Source organism: Mastacembelus armatus, chromosome 14 (assembly GCF_900324485.2).
Source record: "Mastacembelus armatus chromosome 14, fMasArm1.2, whole genome shotgun sequence".
Taxonomy (NCBI): domain Eukaryota; kingdom Metazoa; phylum Chordata; class Actinopteri; order Synbranchiformes; family Mastacembelidae; genus Mastacembelus; species Mastacembelus armatus.
The window spans coordinates 5199788-5221146 of NC_046646.1; the positions used below are offsets into that span (position 1 = coordinate 5199788).

General features: G+C 41.4%; 2 protein-coding genes across 3 annotated transcripts in view; both read right to left on the reverse strand.

The window, feature by feature from the left end:
- Positions 1 to 11517, reverse strand: part of uvrag (UV radiation resistance associated gene) — a 76394-nt gene extending 64877 nt beyond the window's left edge. The window contains exons 1-6 of one of the 2 annotated variants that reach the window (XM_026328406.1): positions 11221 to 11517; positions 8312 to 8429; positions 8060 to 8094; positions 6714 to 6875; positions 5944 to 6018; positions 5732 to 5817 (exon numbers count right to left, since the gene is read on the reverse strand). In XM_026328406.1, coding sequence (XP_026184191.1) covers positions 5732 to 5817; positions 5944 to 6018; positions 6714 to 6875; positions 8060 to 8094; positions 8312 to 8429; positions 11221 to 11325 — 581 coding nt within the window. In that variant the 5' untranslated portion in view covers positions 11326 to 11517. Of the gene's footprint in view, positions 1 to 5731; positions 5818 to 5943; positions 6019 to 6713; positions 6876 to 8059; positions 8095 to 8311; positions 8466 to 11220 lie in introns of both variants that reach the window. The other variant, XM_026328405.1, reaches the window with a different exon arrangement.
- Positions 11518 to 12505: 988 nt separating this feature from the next.
- dgat2 (diacylglycerol O-acyltransferase 2) lies at positions 12506 to 21050 on the reverse strand. Its single transcript, XM_026328940.2, has 8 exons — positions 20735 to 21050; positions 19145 to 19273; positions 18753 to 18860; positions 17903 to 17973; positions 16285 to 16489; positions 15732 to 15906; positions 14691 to 14893; positions 12506 to 13986 (listed from the first exon to the last, which is right to left on the reverse strand). The coding sequence occupies exons 1-8, from the start codon at positions 20772 to 20774 to the stop codon at positions 13832 to 13834; spliced, it is 1086 nt and encodes a 361-aa protein (XP_026184725.1). The 5' UTR covers positions 20775 to 21050; the 3' UTR covers positions 12506 to 13831.
- Between the last annotated feature and the right edge of the window lie 309 nt (positions 21051 to 21359).

The window sequence follows — 21359 nt, forward strand, 5'->3', positions numbered from 1 at the left end:
TCTACAATGAAGATCTCAGTTCTCAGAGGCTTGTCAGTCTCCATTTGACAGACCGCATGCACTTCACCTCTGGATGGAACCACACGGTCACCAGGTCGTACCCACCAGACTTTCCCTTCAGGCTTGTCAGTGAGTTTCTGAGTCTCTCGCAGCTGGGACAGATGGATAAGCAGCATGTTGGGTCTGGATTTTCAAAGCACGTGTGACACTGGATCCCTCCATACCTTGACTGAGCGCAGCTAGTCGTTTGAAGAAACTGGCGTTGGTACCAATTATAATCGGCACTTGGGGAGGGCCTTGAGGTTCAAGGCATACGAGGGTCAGAATGGACAGTGATTCTTCCACGCCAGTCACAGAAGCAGAGAAGGTGACATCAACAACTATATATCCCTTATATGGGTAACTGGATGAACTGAACCCCCATATTGACAATCCAGTCAGTGGGTGAATGGGCACATCCGGGAGATTCTTGGAAAACCAGCTGTCAAACACCTGTGATACGGTGTCTAACAGGGCTTGGCATACGTGTTCATTAAGCTTCACATCCACTGTGATGTCGGTCCAACTAAGCCTTTGAGAAGACTGCTGAATTCATAGATGTCTGTCTGACTCTTCTTCAAGAAACAGGCTTGGTGCTGGACCTTTCGATTGCTGTCCTCCATCTCACACTTCTCACTCTTAGCTTGCCGCAATAAACGAATCAGCTTTTGAATGACTTGATCAGAGTTTAGCGGAGCTTGACACTTTGTCACAATATGTTCGTCCTCTCCACATCTATAGCAAAAATAATCATCTCTTGTTCTTGCGGGCTTGCCTTTCAGGGACATGGAAGAAGTGGAGGGTTTTCAATCTCTGGAACCTGAGGAAAGAGGTGGGTAGAGCTAACACTCATAATGGCCAACTGCTGCTGCAGGTGTTGAACCTGCTTTCTTAACTCCTGAACTTCAGAATTGTCAGTTTTTTCAGTCTGATTTATCCGTTTTTCTTTTGGTTTAATTACCAGAGATGAAGTAGACATGGTTTTGGACTCAGCTCCACATATCTGTGTTCTTAAATCTTGAATCTCGGCCTTGAGGTCTTTGATGGCAGAGGTGCTGGCTCTTTCCTCTTCCTGGTAATGTATGGCTTTTGCTTTGGCAGACATTCTGTGGCAAGATGCCTCATGTATCTCCTTCAGAAGACTCAGAAAAGAAGGTTTTTTCTTTCTCTTAGCCGCAGCTGGAACTCAGACTCATGTCTGAGTTCACAGCCCCATGAATAAGCTGTTCAATTCGTACTTCATCCACAAGTCCTGGAGACAACCCATCACGTTCTACCACTTCGCTGAGCATCTTCTCCACCCTTCTCAGGAATTCAGAGAGGGTCTCTCCAGTGCTCTGGCGCATGAGACAAAACTTGAAATACAAGTCCTCACCAGACTCTGATGATCCAAATGTACTCTCCAAGGCTTCCAATTACTGAAGGGCACTCGACCCCAGACTGGAAAACCGGACAGCTCCAAAGATCTCTAACACAGGTCCCTTCAGGCTTTCTATAACTCTGCGTTGTTTTTCTTTTTCAGAGCACTCACATTCAGTTATAATGAGCCTCACTTGTTCAATCCAGGTTTCCATATTCCAGGGGGGGTAGGAACTACAGCTGAAAGCTTGTCCAGGCATCGGTATGCATTGGTGTCACTGGGTTACTTTAGAGTCTTTTCCAGTACCTCACCTCACCCATGGCACATATGATGGACACCAGGGAGCTGTCCGTTGCGCTGCAGGGAGTAAACAGAGCTTGTAAGTCACTAAGTGATTTACCTTCTCCCATCAGGAGCTTAGCAAGTCTCTCTCTAAATCCTCCAGCCGCAGTGTCAGTTATGGGTTCCCTTGGTTGGACCGCTATTATTGTCCATGGCACTTTCCTCTCTCCGGACGACACTTCCGGAGGTAGGTGTGTGGGGTCAATGGCTTGTCTGCACTCACACAACACCAACATAGAACGTGAGATCCTTCTCGTGTGTCTGTGACACAAACTCTTCCTACAACTTTGACAGTTTCCACTGTCTCTTCCATCTCAGCCACTTCTGTGTGGACAGGTACATTTATCAACATAAAAGCATGACTCTAATCAACATCAACATCCAGCTGATTAACTTCTCTTGCAGGCAGGTTGAGGTTTTTTCACTTTTCAGTGACTTAGAATGAGATAGAAATATGTGCTTTGGCTTGGCTGATCTGCTCTGTTTTTTTGTTTTTTTTTTAAGGAACTCACCAGTGACTTATCAGAGGGAGATCCCAGACGAGCCCCAACTTTGTGCAACGCCCCCTACCTTTCACAGCAGTTTAGTAGGGAACAGCACCAGGTTCAATAAACCAATGTCTAAGAAATATTGGATTAAGGCTCCCCTGATGTCACTGAATAAAATATTTCTCTTGCAAAAATTTACGTTTCACAGGTACACTGGTCAAGACTAAATTCTTTTGAATAAATAAATTAATATATAAATATATAAATGTAATTAAAGTAAAATGTAATAGTAGAAATAGCTGAAATTTCAATTCCCTACATACTCACACAATCCAGATTATCTCAATTTTGGTACCATTTGACCTCAGGGGAAATTTCACAAATGGCAGAACTACTGAATTGACCTCTGTGGCAAATACACTTCAGGTTACTTGGGGAAACTAACCAACTTTTTAAATTAAACATAGACGTAACTCACTTTGGGTGTTGGATACGTAGTGGCCGTGAAAACAGAAATTGGCCTCTTCACCCTCCGGAGTGTATAATAAAAGCAAACAAGAGTACCTGAGTTACTGTAGTGTGGACTGGACGCGAAATACCGTGGTTGGCCTCTTGCCGATCCTCGTCCCACGCTGTCCCTTGTGGCCGACGCGGGTCACGCTCCAATGCAGCCAGAGGAACCCCAGACCTCACGGTGATCTGAGGTGCTATCTGGTTTCCCTCGGGTCAGGTAGGTGCTGAACTCGCGAAGCCTGAAGTCCTTTTTGTCCCTTTCTGAGTTATCCTTGAAGATAACTCGAAGCACAGTCTGCTTCAGCTCTAATTACTAACAAATGACGTACCAGCCCTTACGGAAAATTGTACTCAGACTACAATATTGCAATAAGCACCACATGAAAAAGCTAACAGAGGAGCCAGCACTGCTAGGCAAGTGAGAGAAATACAAGTGAACAAGGTAATAAGAAGAGAAGGCGTAGAGGCTGGAAAAAATACATCTCAAAGCTCTCAGCCCTAAGAGAATGGAATCTCAGACGAAAAAATTAATACATTTTTCAGAGGACGAATGGTGGGGCAAATACTAGAGAGGGTGTTGTAGGGCCACTGCATAAACTGTATATAGCAACCAAAGACCTCCTCCCAAATGTGTTACTGTATAAATGGGGGTTGCTTTGATACTGCATGTTGAGTCCAGAGGAGTAGAATAAGAAAACGAGGATCAGGTGTGAAAGTTGTTTTGAAGAATGATGATGTTTTATGTGTCACATCGGCCACTGTTGCATCAACATTTACCGTCTAGCTTAGTTACTATTATAAACTCTAATTTCTATATGTAACTGCGCAACTTTAGAACTGAGGGGCCACTGACATCCTTACACACCACTTCAGTTCCACGCTCAAAAGCACATCAGGCATTGAAAGATGGGTTAATATAAACAGGAAAATAGCCCACTCTGCCACTTCTCCTTTTTGTTAATATGCAACTAGTCCAACACGCAGCTCAGTCAAACTGTGACAGCAAGTCGATTCTACTACCAACAGAACAGTAAAACTGAGTTTTGGAAGGTTGAGGAATGTCTGAACCTGTGTTAACAGCCTCTACAAAAGGGGGGGGGGGGGGACAACTTTGTTGAACAGCTGGATCATCTTCGTCACTGTCTTCATGGCTCTCTTTATACCCAAACAGGGGCCCAACTATACGTAAGATGTGGTTCAGCCTCTATCTCCTGTCAGAAGAGACAGGAGGTTGCTGATTGATGATCTGTACGTTCTCTCTTCATCTTGCCATCTGAGACGTGTTGTGTTTTCTAGCCCACATCACCATGTTACTCACACAAGCAAGGGATATTGTCAAATGGAGCCAGGCAGAAAAGCAGACTATGAATCTACTGACAAATTACCATCATTAATCAAGATCAGTGCATTCTTTGCAAAGCAGCTCTCATCCGTTTCCATTAAAGCAGTGTGCTCAAAAAGATGCTTTGCACTGGACTGAAGCAGAGTGGGGGAGAATTTGATGATATTATCTGACAGCGTGGGTGTCCCTTCTTGACATCCATCACTGTTCTTGAAGAAAACTACATTTACTACAAGTTCTATAGACAAGCCACAATAGGAATTGGATGAAAAAGTCACAGCTCTGCAGTTAAGAAACTGTTTGATATAATGAGTACTGGATTTTTTTTACCATGGGGGTGGGGAGGATAATATTTATTGGGGTAATAATACCTGATGAATCATTCTGCAGTACTTAATGATAAACCATGGACATATAAGTGTACTAAGTCAAATAAAACACTGATGGGGTAAGGAGCTGCAAGCCGAGCAGCATGAGGAAAAAAGCGTTCCATGTAAGTGTGTTAAACTCCACAGAGTTCTACTGCGTGTGGACAGATGAAGAGGATGTGGAAGAAGGCTGCAATAATAGAGAAGCAAGAACAGAGGTCATAAAAGTTACTGTTCAAACTGTGTCTTTTTCCTGTCAGCTGTTGGAGAGACAACTGTCTCCAAAGAGTCCAAACAAACATAAACTCTGACCACTTCTAGATGAGGTCTAATTTTACTTTGGTAGAACACTGCTTTATTTGTCACTGCAAAAACCTGTGATGCATTTATATCACCCTATTTAATTCTTATGGAAGGAAAATGTTAGGTGAAACCTTCATAATACTCCTAATCACACGATCTTATTTTGGAAATGTCTAATTTGAACTTTCAATATACATGCACATCTATTTTGACAAAACAGGGTGTAATTGTGTGATCAGTCTTTGCTTAACAGTGGGTTTCCCTTTGGGGAAGCCCTGGTGGTTCTGAAAGCAGTGTTTACATTCTACTGCAGTTAAATATAAATAGAGCCCAACAAGAATATGTTTGTCAACAGATGTCAGCACTGCACTGAGTAGTCTCAAGTTCTTTATTACTGTACCAGGATTCCCCAACTGAGGAGGAACTTACTCAGAGGATCTGTGTCTCCTTCCTCTGGTGTAAATGTGTACTGCAAGTATTAAAGTCAACACCATCAACTACATTTTAATGACAAGTGTGTCACTTGTCACTGACTTCACCAGGAGGGAAATCCTTCAAATTAACATTAACACTATTTGTCTGATTACTGTATGTCCAAGTAACAGTGTGGACTGCAGGCTTTGCAGCTTAAACAAAGTCAGCTGATCTTCCCTGAAAATGAGTCAAAGTGTTGGCTTTCCTGTGGCACCATCTGCTGGACAACAAATGCTCAAGACACAAATACCACACACAGGTCACCTAATAACATGGCCAATAATGCACAGAAGGTAAAGACATATTTAGGGGAAAATTAGATGTGGTTTGAGATAAAACAAATATACTCTAAAACTGTCTTTACTAGTAGCGGAATTTCACTGCAGATGAGAGAAAAGAGCTCAGAAGAAAGGTTACTGCACTCTAATGATGCAATTAATTAGATGAAAGTGGAGGGCTAAGGAAATGATAATATGATCAAATCTCATGGAATGAATCTTACCTGAGCAAAGAGAAAACACTGTAGGAGTTCCTGACTGAACTCTGGTCGACCTGAAGCAGACTGTTTTTCTTCCGCTCCGACTGATCCTACAACAGCCACATGTCAGTGTTTCAGGGCAGAAGCCAAACCGTGTCCAGATAAAGCTAACGAGATTAGGACCAGGTATTCCATTATGGTGTGAGAAGTTCTGGAAAGTGGACAAAAGTCTGTACCTTGTGATCAAAGTCAGCTGCATAGTAGCCATCATTCAATCCAAATATGATCTCATTTGGATTCCTGGATCGAATCTGTGGACAAAGCAAGGCATTAGAGGCCCACCCCAGGGACTGAGTCAAGAGAACACGGGACAGCAGGCATCTGGATGTCCACGAAACCGTGCTATCTGTTAACAAGCTTTGAAAATAGTCTCACTGTGAAAGGCACTAGCAATAACACAGACCTCATCTACTGGATTTACAAAAGCTTTGGCTCAGTTTTCTCATGAATTACAATCTGCCAAACTGTCAATGTATAGAAAACAAATGAATGTATGGGATCAAATAGGAAAAGAATGAACTGAGTGTCTATTACACATTTTTTTTACATTTCAAGAATGTAAGACTCTCCAGACTGATCATACTAGAGTAAACTGAATACTTAACAACTTAAATCATTATTTTCAGAAGTCTTTCATACTGCATTTCAAATGTTCACACTGTTTATATAAGCTTCAGGAAATGATCTGCAGAAATGAGCATGATCATAATTAATGTATAACTTAATTTGTTTTTCATTTTGTGGGTTGTGTTGAAAGTAGAGTATACTACTTTGAATTCATTGTTTTGTTGTGGATTAAATGTAGAATTTAAAATAATGTTTGTATATGATGTGTAGTTAGGTTTTTGCTCCCATCACTTAAAGAGTATCTTCCTGTGTTGCCTATAGACAGTTAATGTCAAACAGGAATCCTTGTGATAAAATTATATCTGTTGCGGTTGCTGACCTGCTGTCCCGTGTATCGGAGACCATCCAGATTGACCTTCCATTCAATGAGGAGCTGATAGTGTTCCTCCTGTCCTCCCCAGATTCTCACCACAAAGCAAGACACCGATGTGTCCAGAAGGTATGGCAGCATGCCAAAGTCCAGACTGCGCCAAGTTGGATTCTGAAGAACGTACATAGATATAGAGTACCAGTCACTTGGTGAGGAAAATCAACATAGTAAAAGGACATTAATGCCTTACACAAAAGTTTATGAGCACGAAAGCCATTTTATTTATTTCAGCTGTAATCAAACATTCATGGCAACTCACAGATGCTTTTAGAATTCAGGCTTATCTACCTTTATGTCAGATAATTGAAAGGCAACAATAGTGTGTGTTTCTACCATGTGTATGGTCAAGGGGTTGGTTGCAAATCTGAAAGCAAAGATGTCAAATGTCTTTCAAATGTAACGTCATAATGTGATCTCTATCCACTATAGAGTAATTGAGTCTTTCTGTTCTAAATTCATCTTAAAGCTTATCCTGCTATAGTTTGCTCTAAATCATTGAACTTCTGGACTGACAGCACTGAGTACTGTTCCTACAAAGCAATGTAGCCATTTATATAATTCAATTATGTCCCATTACCCTCCATCACAGTCAAAATCTGCTCTTTAGGTCACTGTCAAAGACAAGTTAGAAAGGAATGTCAAAAGCAGAAGTACAGTCCACAAGGGTGGGGGTGTGGGGTTGGAAAACAGAACTAGTGAGAGTCAGTAGCGGAAGCCGAGGGGCATAGCAGACAAGTGATGACAGGAAATAGAGGGAATACTAGAGAATGTCAGCAAGTATGTTCCATTCAGCAGGAGGAAGCTGGGCTGAGGGATGACATAGGTTCTGATTCCTGCAGTGCATTATACAGTCTGCCGAGAGTACTCAACAGTATGCCTGGAAAGCAGCTTAGGTCAGCTCATGACTCGGCAGCAGGCCTGAATGTAATGGCTTGCTATCCTTGGCTGCTTCTATAGCTTCATGTGGAGTTGCATCTGGCACGTAAATAGAATCTGCGGACATTTACACCACTGACTGAAGCTTACAGACCAAAAGAAAGCTGTACAAGGCACCTGCACACATTGTATAATTTTTCATTCATGCTAAATAATGTCAGACATTTTATTTACTGAAGCATGTCTCACAGCACATCAGTGTAAATGTAATGCTTGAAAAATAGTTTAAGTAGGTTTAAACTGAAACAATGGACCCAAAAGTGACTAAACATGTGGCTGGCAAAGAGTGACAGCAGGCTGCAGGGAATGACAACATACTGAGCATAATCCCAGGATGAAGACATGAATGGTATACTCACCAGTGAGTCTCGTATGACCTCACTCTTGTAAAAATCTAAAAAGACATCAAAGAACGCTGATTAAAAAAAAACACTGCTCAAGATACTGGGCTAAATCAGTGCTAAAATACTGATATTACCACAAGGAGTCATAGATTAAAAAAAAAATCCAAATAGCTTATCTCTAAGAACCACTCCCACAGAACCAGTCACTGGTTCTATGTCCTGGATTCAGTCTAATGTGGTAACATTAGGAAACGTGTTCTCACTCACCTCTAGATATACGGTCTGCTATGCAGAGGTGGAGGGTGAAGTATGTGTCCAGCAGTGGAGAACCATTCTTGTTGACAATGTTTCTGGCTGCAATGCTCCGGAGATGACGCAATCGTCTCTGTTTGGCAGCGGATGGACAAAGAGCGAGAAGAGACTGAGAACAAATAACAGGCATCAGATCTGTTCAGTGTCATTCTGATCATGTGACATTGTGGACAAATACTATCTAGGCTATTGTGGCTGGGTCTCAGGATAAGTGAAGAGAGATGTCAACAGATCAATGAAGTATCACAATATCAATCCTATGTTTAATCTGCCTGAAATACCAGCTAGTTCTCACGCACAGAAGCAAAGTCACCTGCTACATGTCAGCAGTTCACACAACAGAGGCACAACACTTTCATGGTAGAATTAGGTGGCCAGCTAACTTGGTCGTGTTTCTCATGAGAACATTACCAGGATTTTTGCAATGGGCCAGCTACAGAAAGTCATCATGGAGAAATGTGACATGCCACACAAAACAAAGTCATCATATCAGTCCTTCTTGAAGCCACAAGTAAAGACTTTAAACAATATTGTACCTACCTGATCCATCCATCCATTCATCCATCATCCATACCCGCTTATTCCTAACCAGGGTCACGGGGATCAGCTGGAGCCTGTCCCAGCTCTCTTTGGGTGGAAGGCAGGGGTACACCCTGGACAGGTCACCAGTCCATCACAGGGCCACATAGAGACAAACAACCTCACACACTCACTCCTATGGGCAATTTAGAGTCACCAATCAACCTGACATACATGTTTTTGGACTGTGGGAGGAAACCAGAGTACCTGGAGAAAACCCACACAAGCACAGGGAGAACATGCAAACTCCACACAGAAAGGCCCCTGATGGGTTTCAAACCAGGAACCTTCTTGCTGTGAGGCAACAGTGCTAACCACTCATCCACCATGGTGCCCATGATCCATTATTTGAATATTAAGTCAAATACCCAATTCCAAAAATCTTCCTGAAGAAGGTGGTGGTTTAATAAATATCTAAAATTTACTAGGAAATGTTGAGGTAAAATAAAAGATGGCCTGAAAAGCACCATGAGCACCGAGACAAAGGAGGCACAGAATCTAGTTTTGGAAAATTCCAGCTTCAGGCAAACATGTCACCAAAGCCTTCCTCCTGCAGCAATCCTGAGACTAAGTCTAAATCATGGGATTCCCTAGAAGATTAGGGGTCCAAAAAACGAAAACAATGATTGTTCCGCAACAGGCTCACAAACCCACTTAAAAATATCAATGCTCATTTCTGAATGGACTAATGTGGACCACTGGCAGACAGTAATAGTTGTAAGCACAATTTTCATCAACTGTGGTGGGTTGGGCTCTTCAAAATAGAATTACACTAATAACCAAAGCCCTTTTTTTAGGCTAGAAGCTCAAACAAAGAACAAAGTCAGGATCAGTATTATCTGACCACATGTCTTACAGTGATCAAAGAAGTTTAGTGGTGGTATGTAACTAAGTGCTGGTCACAAGCCTTTTGCCTACTGTAATTCAGACACATACTGATCCTACTTCTATAGAAGTTGGCCTAAATCTCAGCTCAGCCTTAAACAGTTAGTGGAAAAAAGTAGCATTTCACAAGGAGAAGAATCCCTCAAAACTGTCCTGCTATAACGTGTTTCAGAGAGCTGCTGACTCAAATATGTGACGTTTCATGTTACTGTTGCTCTGTTCTGCAGTATACAGACAGACTGTTATTTAGCCTAGCTCCACTGATAGAAACAGACAATAAACAGAAACAGTAAAGAGTGCATACATCCTCAATAGAGACCACCAGCATTAACCAGGTCTTTTGATTTTAGCTTTCACTGTATCTGATACTGTGAGGCAGTGGACCAATAGAACATCGCTGCTGGGACAATGTTTTAATCATGGAGCTAAACATCTTGTAATGAGGAACGTGGAAAAACATACAATTAATCAACAATAATCAACTGTTTACAATTGCATTCATGTTATATTCATTTAGCTGTGTATTTCTACTTATTACAGCTGTAAAAGTAAATGTAATTTCTTTTATCACCAAAATGCAACCTGTAAAAAGAGATGCACTGGTCACAGCATTTTGCTTTCATCCATATGATCACAGGTCAATGTTGAAAATCACATGAAAATGAAATGAAACAAGATCTATGGTGAACCCTCGAAACCCCTCAGTCATTTGTGCATGCAAATGTTGGATTCACTGCATGGCCTGTGCAGATCAGATGATGCTGGTTGGTATTTATTGCTGCTTGAGCACAAAAAGGATGAAATGTCAACTGTTTAAGATCTTACATTCATACATTATATCCATGTAACAGGCATTTCTTTTACGTTTCCAGATGAATGGATGGATGGATAGACTGGAAGATTATTTCCAGGATTCCGGAGAGTCCCCTGGCTTAAATTACATTACATTAGATGGTCAATAGGTTGTTGGTATTGCAATAAAAAGCAGACAAAGAGACAGACACCATCACTACAATGACAGACGCTGCCACCTGCGTGCTGACACTACGCCAACTTACTATTAGCAGAAGCATACTAGCTTCGTACACTTTGAACGTGAAGAGTGAAATAAACCTTAACACGGGGCGCACACTGACACGGCTGAGCTCACCGGTGTCCACCAGCAGCCAAGCTGGTCTCAGTGTGTCCGGATGTCAGCCCGGCCACCCTCATTTCCAGTAAGAGAGCTAAGCAGCTAGCAGTTGTTGGGTTAGCCAGCTAGCCTGACGGGCCTGCTGTGTTTCTGCAGGCAGCTCTTAGCGCTGACGCTGTGAACACACATCGGGCTGCTCGCTTCACGCTTTCCTGGTTTCGCTTGAATGCGGGTGGTGTCGACGTGAGCTCAGAGGCTTCGCACTTACCTGTTGGGAGGTGAGCTCCACATGCAAGGCTCGAGAGGATGAAGCTCCAGAGCTGGTGACAGAGGCGGCGGGGATGGCAAGAACCCGACCGGTGAGAGAGTTCATCCTCCTGTCGGCATCCAGCGAGGTCCCCTCATTCAACAAAACAGCCCATGCTCGACACCCGGGATACTCGTTTCAAAGTTCACTAAACTCCGGACACGCACCAGAGATATGCAGCCGCCGCTGTTCGCAGCTGTCAGCTAGCCAACGGGACGTAAACAAAGTACAGGCTATTTGCCACACTTGGTTCAGAAATCCGTCTCCGGTTGGGAGTGGCGATAGCTCGGCTTCTCATTGGCTGACGATGACGTCTGTCACGTAAAGTCACCGCCTACCACTGAAAGCGTGTGTTGCTATTAGACGTTTCATCTGTTTATCTTCCATGGTGGGCGGGTGTTCGTTAAAATCTGTCAAAGCTGCAAAATATGAGGAAGTTGCATAGCCCAGCGTGACATGCAGGTGACGGATAAGCGCTGACACTGAGGCCGTTAGAGCTAACGATGCCAAATCCTACTGTACCGAACACATCAGGGGTCTGGGTCAACCTTATGTCTCTGACCTCCAAGTGCACAAAAGTATAAGGACAACATGTCTGAATTGTGCTGTCTGTTCTGTGCACTAGACAACAAGGCCACTGACTTATTTCTCAGTAACAGTAAGTCCTGCATTCAAAAGTATTAAAAGGTTGTACAGAAATAACATAAAAACTAAACATAAAGAATAAATAATTAAAGTATTCAGCTTGTAGAATGGGCCATATATAAAGCAATGACTTATAAACAGCATTGTAGTGTAGGTAATCAAGGTAGGCTAACCAGACTAAAAAAATACATGTTTGCCAGTGAAATTAATGCAGCATGTTTTATAAGATGATCACAAATTTTATGTGATTCACTGAAAGTCTGAAACCTAAAATATCTCAAATAAACAGTATAATGTGAAAATACAAGCATCTTTACTATACAAATTCACTTGAGTAAATGTACTTTACTGTCCACTACTGCAGGATCCTCAACATCCTCACTTCCTTCCAGTAATGGGCTTACAAACTGATAATGTAGGTCATCAGCCTGACTGCAGAATATTAAGCAACCACTAGGGGGCAGTGTTGGCCACATGGGCGGTTTAGGCTTTTCAAAAATAGTTGATTTGATGATGGACAAACTGACGTGTTACATTTTTTGAAGTGATCCTCACAACGTATAGTCCTACAAATACACACACACACACACACACACACAAATCTTTTGAAAACATACAAAAGTTTATTTAGGATATTGTCTGACAGATGATGCTGGTCATCATACAGACAGGTCTCTCTGTGTTTATTATTTGTAACTTTATTGCACAGGGATTACAATGTTCTTTATAAGGCACAATAACGGAGCCAGAGGAAACCTGCTCTTCAAATGGCAATCCTATATAATTTACTGCCTGTCTTCATGGCCATCGCCAGGACATGACATGGTTCCAGGGATATGTTCTATATTCACATATTATTATTTTACATACATACATACTAGTGACAAACTATAACTTACTACCAGTATATAAGGTACCACCTTGCATAAACTGTTCATCATTGAATCAAGTAACACCGACAATACTACTTGATTTTCTTCATCTGCAGTTCAAAAACTTTCCAAAACACCTGAAGAGACAAGCTATTACTGTAATTTCTGCTGCAAAAACACATCCATCTGGTCCTGGACACTAAAGGAAATCAAGCAAAGCAGCATAATGATTGTCTGAATAAATTCTCATGACAAATACATTTTTCCTTGGGACAAAAGCTTCTGAAAGTATTAGCAAAACAAAAAGTGCATTAGAAATACAGTGGACTTACTCCCCTCTATAAAAAGTAATACTTCATGGCATTATACAATCACAGGCACACATATGTATCATGCATTCACAACATGAATCCACAGTGGAGAACTCCTTTACTTTCAGCTTTTATACAGTAGAAATACATCCATGTGTGGGAGAACACACTGTAGGTCTTTGGCTCAATTGACATTTGGGTTTATTACCTAAATAATAAAGTGATACCTCCAATTTGCATTGCTTGTGCATTTAGTATATAATGGGATCTTAAAGATCTTAGGCAGAACTAGAAGAATGCATGGGTGAAAAATTGACGGCACTCCTTTGAAGCCCTTATCTTACCTTCCAGCTCCATCTAGTGGAACTCACCCTCTCTGTGCTGATTGAGACAGTCAAATTTGATGCCGTCACCAAGGAAATGGGAATAGAAACAACTAAGGCACACTTTTTGATGGGGATTTAGTTTAACTTTGTCCAGCTAACACTTTTTAACCTGATGGCAGCAGCAAGGAAGAATCAGCCTTCTTCATATCCGTTATTTCTTGAAGAGAAAATATGTTTGTGTGTGTGAAACAGTACAGAGAGCAAAGATTTCTCTATCAAACATGCTCACATATAGAGTTTGCAATCCAGAGATAATCCAAACCGGGCATCCAAGGTTGAAGGAAGTGGAAGGAGGGGAAGTGGGTGCACGGTACACAGTACAGAGATTTAATGGACCCCCTCCTCCCAAATCATCCATTCACTGGATATACAGAACATCACTCTCTTCCAGGCCAAAGCGGGTCTTGTACTTGTCAAAAAGGCTCTGGAGGGACTTGATGTACATTGCATGGTAGAGGTCAATGGTCTCTTCAGTTGGATCCTCAATTTTTGGCACTGTGATTGGTTCCCCAACTATAACAACAACACAGAAAAGCTTTAAAACAAGGAGCTAAACAATCTTGGGTTGAAGCAAATATATATATTTTAACGTGTTAAGGCAAACTCATTGTAACAGCACTAATTTTAATTTTATTAACGCGTGATTAACACAGCACCCATTTCCTGTTTGACCCATGGCCTAGCTCGAAGCAGGAGAAAATGCAGCCATAGACAGTAAAGAGTGCAGCAGAAAACAGAAATGGAGAAAGAAAAAGGTCTGAACAGTAAATTCATGTACAAAACGATGTCTGGATGGTTCTGTCGACAAGACAAAAGTTGTCTGTGTTTATTGTCGATATGAATTAAGTTGGCTTGTCTGCTTTTTCCATGTGTTTAATAGACATGAACATGTTCTTTGAAAAGCATATCTACCATCTTTGAAACATGTCTATGTTCTTTATGCTGTATGTTTAGGGTAGTTTCACTAATAATATACATTTGCATAAAGCATCCATGTTTGTCCATGACCATGTTGATTAAAAACTAAAAACTTTGAAAGAAAACTTGAAAAGTATCAATTTAAGGTACATTTAGAACAGATAAAAATGTGCGATTAATCACAAGTTAACTCATGACTATCATGTGATTAATCCCTATTATTTATTTATTTATTTTGCAATGTATAGCATCTTTAAATGTGATCAGACACTCCGACCAAACGTAGCAGATAAACTTGCCAATGGTGGTGATCGGCTTGCAGTAAGGCACAATGCCCCAGGAGCTGCCAAAGAAGAGGCCACATCCATGGAAAAGGCAAGGAGCAAAGCCCAGGGTCTTCTGTAACCTCTTTTGGAGAGCTTTTAAGTAGGTTCCCTCCTCAAAGATCACCTGCTTATAGACATCATTCTCCCCAAAGGAATACACTGGAACCAGGTCAGATCTGAGGGAACATGAAGGAGATCTCAACAAATTTCCCCTAATTGTAAGAATTAGACAAGTTCTGCTAAGCCAATGTCAAGAACTACAGTATGTTTTCAGTACACAAAATTTTGAGAAACATAGAAAAGAGAAACAATATTAAAAACTAAGCTACGTATTACAAATAAAATATAAAGAGTATAATATAAATATAAATTACATCATTATTTTTTTCATTTATGTTAACTTAACTTCACACAAAGAGCAATAAATTGAACAAAACCTAAATCTAATCAGTATTTGAAGCACTAAACCTTTGCCCATAAACCAGTAGCAGTTATTTTATACACATCAAAACAAATCTATAGCAGTAAGTAAACCAGCAGCAGAAAGTAAAATCAATGTGACTTCCGCTCACATTTCACCTAGAATGTTAACCTAGTTTTTATGAATCAAGATCTGCATAACTGTGATTTCTAAGCTTCTTCGCACCCCGTCATAATCCTCAGCTATATCTGAGAAAGAATCAGGCTGGTTTGGAGTTAGCGACACAAACCAGGGCCACTTCCATTATAATGCGACTAGTGCACTGCCCAATGCCTCTTTACCCAGACTGACCCTTCCAAAAGAGTATTGTATGGCACAAGAAGGTCTTAGCTTTGTGAGGGATAAGACTGTATATTCATAAAACATTTGGTAATGCTCTCTGTGGGGTAGTTTCAACCTTTCTCCATTTCTCCAGTGAGTCACCACAGCCTTGAGAATGGCATTTACATGCTCACAGCAGATTTGTCCCAGGCTGTGTTTAGTCATTGTAACTGCACGTGTCCTGGTGTCTGACTGCTGTGCAGACAGCTTACCCTTTCTGTAAGGCCAGCCTCACAAAGCCTTTACGATTTTTCAGGGTGACAATATTCGTCCCTGGTGCACAGTGCAGAGATTCTGCTGCTCCTCCAACTACAATGACCACAGCATTTCCTGTCCCACTATGTGACAGCAGGTAGTCAATAGAGTTCCTGTTCACCGGACAGATACCTTAGAGGGAAAAAAGTGCAAAGATCATGCAAATAGCACAAATCTGATCCACTGAAGCTAAAAATAAAATCAATGAGGAGATTGTTGCATTACACATTATGAGAGGAAAGGTTACAGGAAACCTATGAGACGATTAAAAATAACATACAATAACCTACAGTTACCTAAGAAAGTATATATGCTATCTACAGCCAAAGAGCCCCTCAGAATAGAACAGCTTAACCTCTAGAAATCAGTGAAATCAGTAGATCCAAGTAAACAGAGTCTACGTCTGCTGTGCCATAGGGCAAGGTCCGGTCTCTTACCGATATAGTTATCAGCATTAATGGATATTTCAAGGGCTCAAATAAGACCCCACGGCTTCTCAAATCCTCTCACCTCCAGACATCAGGTAGTCTCGAAGCACAGGGAGGCGGAAGTTTCCTGCCAGGGTTGCCAGAGAGGGTTTGATGCCTGGGAATTTCTTAGAGAAGCCAGTGGCCTCTGTTCCAAAGTTGCAGAAAGCCCCAAAACAGAAGATGCCATGGGGGTGGTAGCCAAATATGTAGTTCCGGCTGGGCAGCAGGTTGTGGGTTTTAACTAGCTGAAGGACAACAGCAAAAAGATAGCCAGTGAGAGTATGATTTCAATATAGATGATATACATGTAATCATATTTATTTTGACATTTTGAAGCCACGCATACAATAGCTACACTTTTAACTATATTAACTATGTATTTGTATGGATACGTATGTGGATTTCATGTTGAAGCTGGAAAACTGTGCCATCTCATGAATGAAACATTGTGAAACACTCTGTACTCATTTGCAGTGCGTGTTCAGATCCATCACAAAGCATCTACACTGCTTCCTTAGCAGCAAGTTCAATACAAGGGTTGCATAATCACATTAGCAAAGGAGATCCCATTCAGCATCCCCATGGTACCAGAGGAAACCATGGGGATGTTAAAATCCATGTGAGGAATTTGTCTGCGTACAAGACAAGCTACACAATATTATTTCTAATATTGAAACCTGCACAGACATTCAGGTACGAGTCACACTCGAGACTTTCCGTAGTCTGGGCCAGTTCAGATTTTCACCAGTTCCAAGTCATATAAATAATGTCATATCATATGTGCAGAATAGGGGGAGAATGCTTGTCCTTCCCCTGCAGATATATTCTGGTTATTTTTAGTTACTGGAGAGGAAAAGCCTTAATTACTTACTTTAACCCGCATGTTCAGCACTGTCACAACAGATGAACTTTGATCTGAAAACCTTAGTCGCTAACAACTAATGTTTCAACACAGAGAGAAAGGTATAGTTTTGCACAAGAGCAAAACCCAGCATTGCTTCATGTGGGTCTTGCACCAGTTTTGGGATTTCTTAAAACTGAGAGAAACGTCAGTTGGCATCAAGCATCTGGGTGACTGATCTCATTAATCCACTGGGACAAACTGCCACATGGTTCACAGTGCAAGTCAATGAACAGTCCAGCTGTAAAGAATAGCCTGCAGCCTTCTTTCTCCCTCGCTTTTTACTCTCAGTACAGTGTTCTTCTTACAATGGAGTGATGTTATGCATTTAAATATAGTCAGCGGAGTTTGTTATCACAAATGAAACATTAAGTACAGAAATTACACATTAGATCTCATATTCAATCTTAATTCTTCTTAAAAAGACAGTATTCATCTGTAATATAGCTGCAACTCATGATCACTTGTTAACCTATTAGTTATTCTTTTAATTATTGCATCAATTGTCAACAAAATTTCACATACAAAAAAAAAAATCTGCACCACATTACCACAGGGTCCAAGGTGAAATCAAATGTATTTTTTCCTGATTAACAGTCTTGTGCATAGAGAGAAACTTTGAGAAATTGGAATCAAAACATGTTTGGCACGTCTGTGTGTGTGCGTGCATGTGCGTGCGTGTTCTTCAGCCTGAACCAGGGATTAATTAGCAATTAGCAATTAGCAATGGCAGACTAAGAATCTGACAGTTACTTACCCTGATTGGGAAGTAGTCTCTGAAATATGCCCACATTGTCCAGTTCCTCACCCAAGAGGACCTCCTGCCACCTGAGATCAGAAATCATTACAGATTAGAAAGTGCTGTGTTGTAAGGTGAGGCAGAAGATAGCAGGAGGACAAAACATCACGTTGGCAGGGAGTTGCTGGAAAAAAAAAAAAAAAAAATCCATTTATTTGCAGTGTCCATAAAGGTGGACTCCCAGCTCATAACTGAGTTGATAAGGTGAACTACAACTAAACATTATTTTCTTTCATTGTTTATAACAACACCTCAATTCCTGGTTCAGCATTTTGGCATATTAAAAATTTGTCAAACTACATTTAACCAAACTGTTGTAAATGGCTGTAAATTTTTAAAAAATTACATCAACAAAAAGACTAAAGAAGCTTAGTACTGCTCCTTAGCCTATCAGGTAGGACAAAGTCCTAAAATTCCCACCAGTGTCAAGCCCTGCTCATAATCAACACAGGACAAGAAACAGCATGGAGCAAACAGCTGATACCCCATCCACCCCTAACAACCTTATCTGTGATGTTTGATAAATTACCTAAACCACAGAGCAGCTACCTAAAATGTTAAAAGTTGCTGTGTTTGAAAAACACAGAGGTCATTCTCAGTTTAAATGCTGTTAATATTTTAATGCTTAATTTATCAGAAGTTTTTATACTTAGAAATGTAGCACTCAACAAAATCAAAGGAAAAGATCAGAGCAGTAGCTTATGAAGTATCATGCCTGCACAGTTTTTGGAAATTTCATCATCCTCATCATTAATACAGTGTTTAACTAAGTAATGGATATTTCTGATTGACGTCTTCAATATATTGCCTTGTTTTGGGGTGTTCCAGTCAATGATGAGCCAGGCAGTGTAAATGGCAGCAATAAGCCAGCAATCAGTGCAGAACATGTAGATCAACAGCACAGTGCAGGCAGCACCTGGAGGGAGAGAGGACAGACCATGCAATCAAAGATTTGAATTGAAATACCTAGCATTATTAAATACAGATCCACAGTTCACCAAAAAGTATCTAAAATATTCTGGTAAAAGCTAGGAGAGGTACCAAGGCAATGAAGACCTAGAAGCAATAAGCAGTGTGTGCAGCTCAGTGCTTATGTCACTAAAAGCTCACTCTTCCAGGTTGTTTCCTTTTGGCTTCTATTTTCTTCCCACTTAACTAAAATGTACACGAGCATTTACACTGACAAACACACTTATTTACCCATAGCTAAGAAGGAGATGATCCACTGCAGCACAGAGATGACCCTCAGATGCTTTTCTACCTTGGACCTGCAGGGCCAGAACGCTGACGGCAGGTCCTGCAGGGCAGAGAGAATGCAGGAGCCAGTGCCTGAAAACAACAGGTGAAGGAAGAAGGAAGTTTTATCCAAGTTTGCTGGTGTGAGATGACATTTGGCAATGAACTTAACTGAAATGATGCAGTTAACACCATCCTAGTAGTGGTATTTTCCTAGTCCTGGTTTGATTTATACAAAATCAACAAAATAAAGAGAAACTCTGTCCAAAGATCCTATATCATCATTCACTTCAGTCAAGCCACAGTCTGTCAACCTCAGCTACTCAGCAGCTAATTTCAGCTCCCAATCCAGAAAAGCAATGTGAAGAGGGAGCATTAAGTAACGGACACATTAACAGACACTAAAGCTCTACCAGGCACTAAAAGCCAATAAGAAGATGAGCTCTCCTCCAGAAAAACACTGTCGTCTAATCCCATCTGTGGGCACTGAAAATAACACAGCTCCGGGCCACTGCTGGTTATATGATGCTGTACCACCAACACTATCACTGCTCAAACCTGTGCCAGTGACCGGCAGGGTCGTTTGCCCAGAGTACAGCTGGAGACCAGTTCATGGCCAAATCTGCCCAACAGCAATGTGCTCTGAGACCTGCTGTGAGCCTTATCAAACTAGGTACCAATAGCAGATGTACACATGAGGTGTTGAAAGGGCGGCGCCCAGGTGGACTGTTTGCTTATCTGTCAAAGAGTCTTACATGACTTAAAGTGTTAATCTTAAAATGATGCCCCCTTAGGCTTATGTGTACAGGTTTCTGCACTGCCAGACTCATCTGTGGCTGCAGAATCAACTTAAAAAGATAAGCACATTTTTATCCCTCTGATTTATCTCGCCAGTGTGTACACTCAGAGGGTTCATTGTACATGCTGGTATGTGAGTATTGTTTTAAAATGTGGACCCAATGTTGACAGGTCCTTGAATTGTCAACAAAATCAAGTCCTTGACAAGAAGAAACAGAGGAATTTAGCAGACGTCGTCAGGTCTAGACTGCAGAATATTCTGATGAAATAGTCACTAATTTTCCCAGAAGCCATCACTACTTCACATGTTGGGCCATCAGAAAAAAAAAATTAAACTTCCCAAAATGTTAAACATGTCTACTGGAAGAACCTCTGAATGTGCACTGTAAGTTAGCTGGAGATTTGAATTACCACAATAATGAACATTATTGTTCAGGATGTTTAACACACTATTTACTAGTATCACCTATAACATAGTGGCAATTCCTTTTCCCTGCTTTTCTAAATCAGCTTTTAAACGTTTTACACAGTATTCCTCAAAAATAATTACTCCTATAATGACAATATTGTGACTTTGTTTTTATGCCGCTTTCTAAAACGTGCCTTCCATGAAATTAAGCACAATCTGACAGATCACACTAGCGGCTGGTGCACGGTTCATGTGTCGCTGCTCTTCCAGGAACGCCTCCTGATTTGTTTGACCACCTCTTGTTTGTTTATCGCAAAACCTGTTGCACTGTTTCCAAGCCGCCTTACCTCTGAGGACGCCGGAGTATGCAGCCAGGATCGTCTTCATGGCTGAGGCTTCTTGGACGCGCAGGGTCTCCCCGGTGAAAGAAGACAAAGCACTAAATTAGAAAGTCAGATGTGAGCTTGGTAATGAAAGTCGAGCCTACACCTCCACAGTCATGACTGCCCAACACGCATTTAATGGGTGCGGGGAGGAGCACAGACAGAGACAGAGACAGAGACGGAGACAGGACAGAGCAGCAGAGTGTGGCAGTAATGCGCTGAGGAGCCTGTCCTCCCTGCTCTGTGATAGGTAGACCTGCAGGAGCGACAGTGGAGCCCCTGTCCTCTCCGTCTCTATTTAAGACGCCGGTCACGTGGATCAATAGTGAAAAACACCGAGCCCTGCCTCACCTCTGTGCCAGGTTTCTACCTGGGACACATAAAACAGCCAAACATTTCATGGCCACATTTTGCAACGTGGTGCAAAGAAGTGCGCTTTTTCTCATATGATATGTTTGTCATCAAGAATAGGTCACTGCTGTGACACCCTCTAAAATCAGTCCTTTTGCTTTGAAGACATGGTTAGAGGGTTGCCTTTGTTCTTTTTATTCCTGTGAAGTTATATGGAACACTTGTTTTGCTATTTTGT

Coding starts and splice junctions, on each gene's coding strand:
- dgat2 (XM_026328940.2), bottom strand. CDS start 20,774: ATGAAGACGATCCTGGCTGCATACTCCGGCGTCCTCAGAG. Junction 19,274..20,734: donor ATACTCCGGCGTCCTCAGAG/GTAAGGCGGCTT, acceptor TGTTGTTTTCAG/GCACTGGCTCCTGCATTCTC. Junction 16,490..17,902: donor GAGACTACTTCCCAATCAGG/GTAAGTAACTGT, acceptor GTTGTCCTTCAG/CTAGTTAAAACCCACAACCT.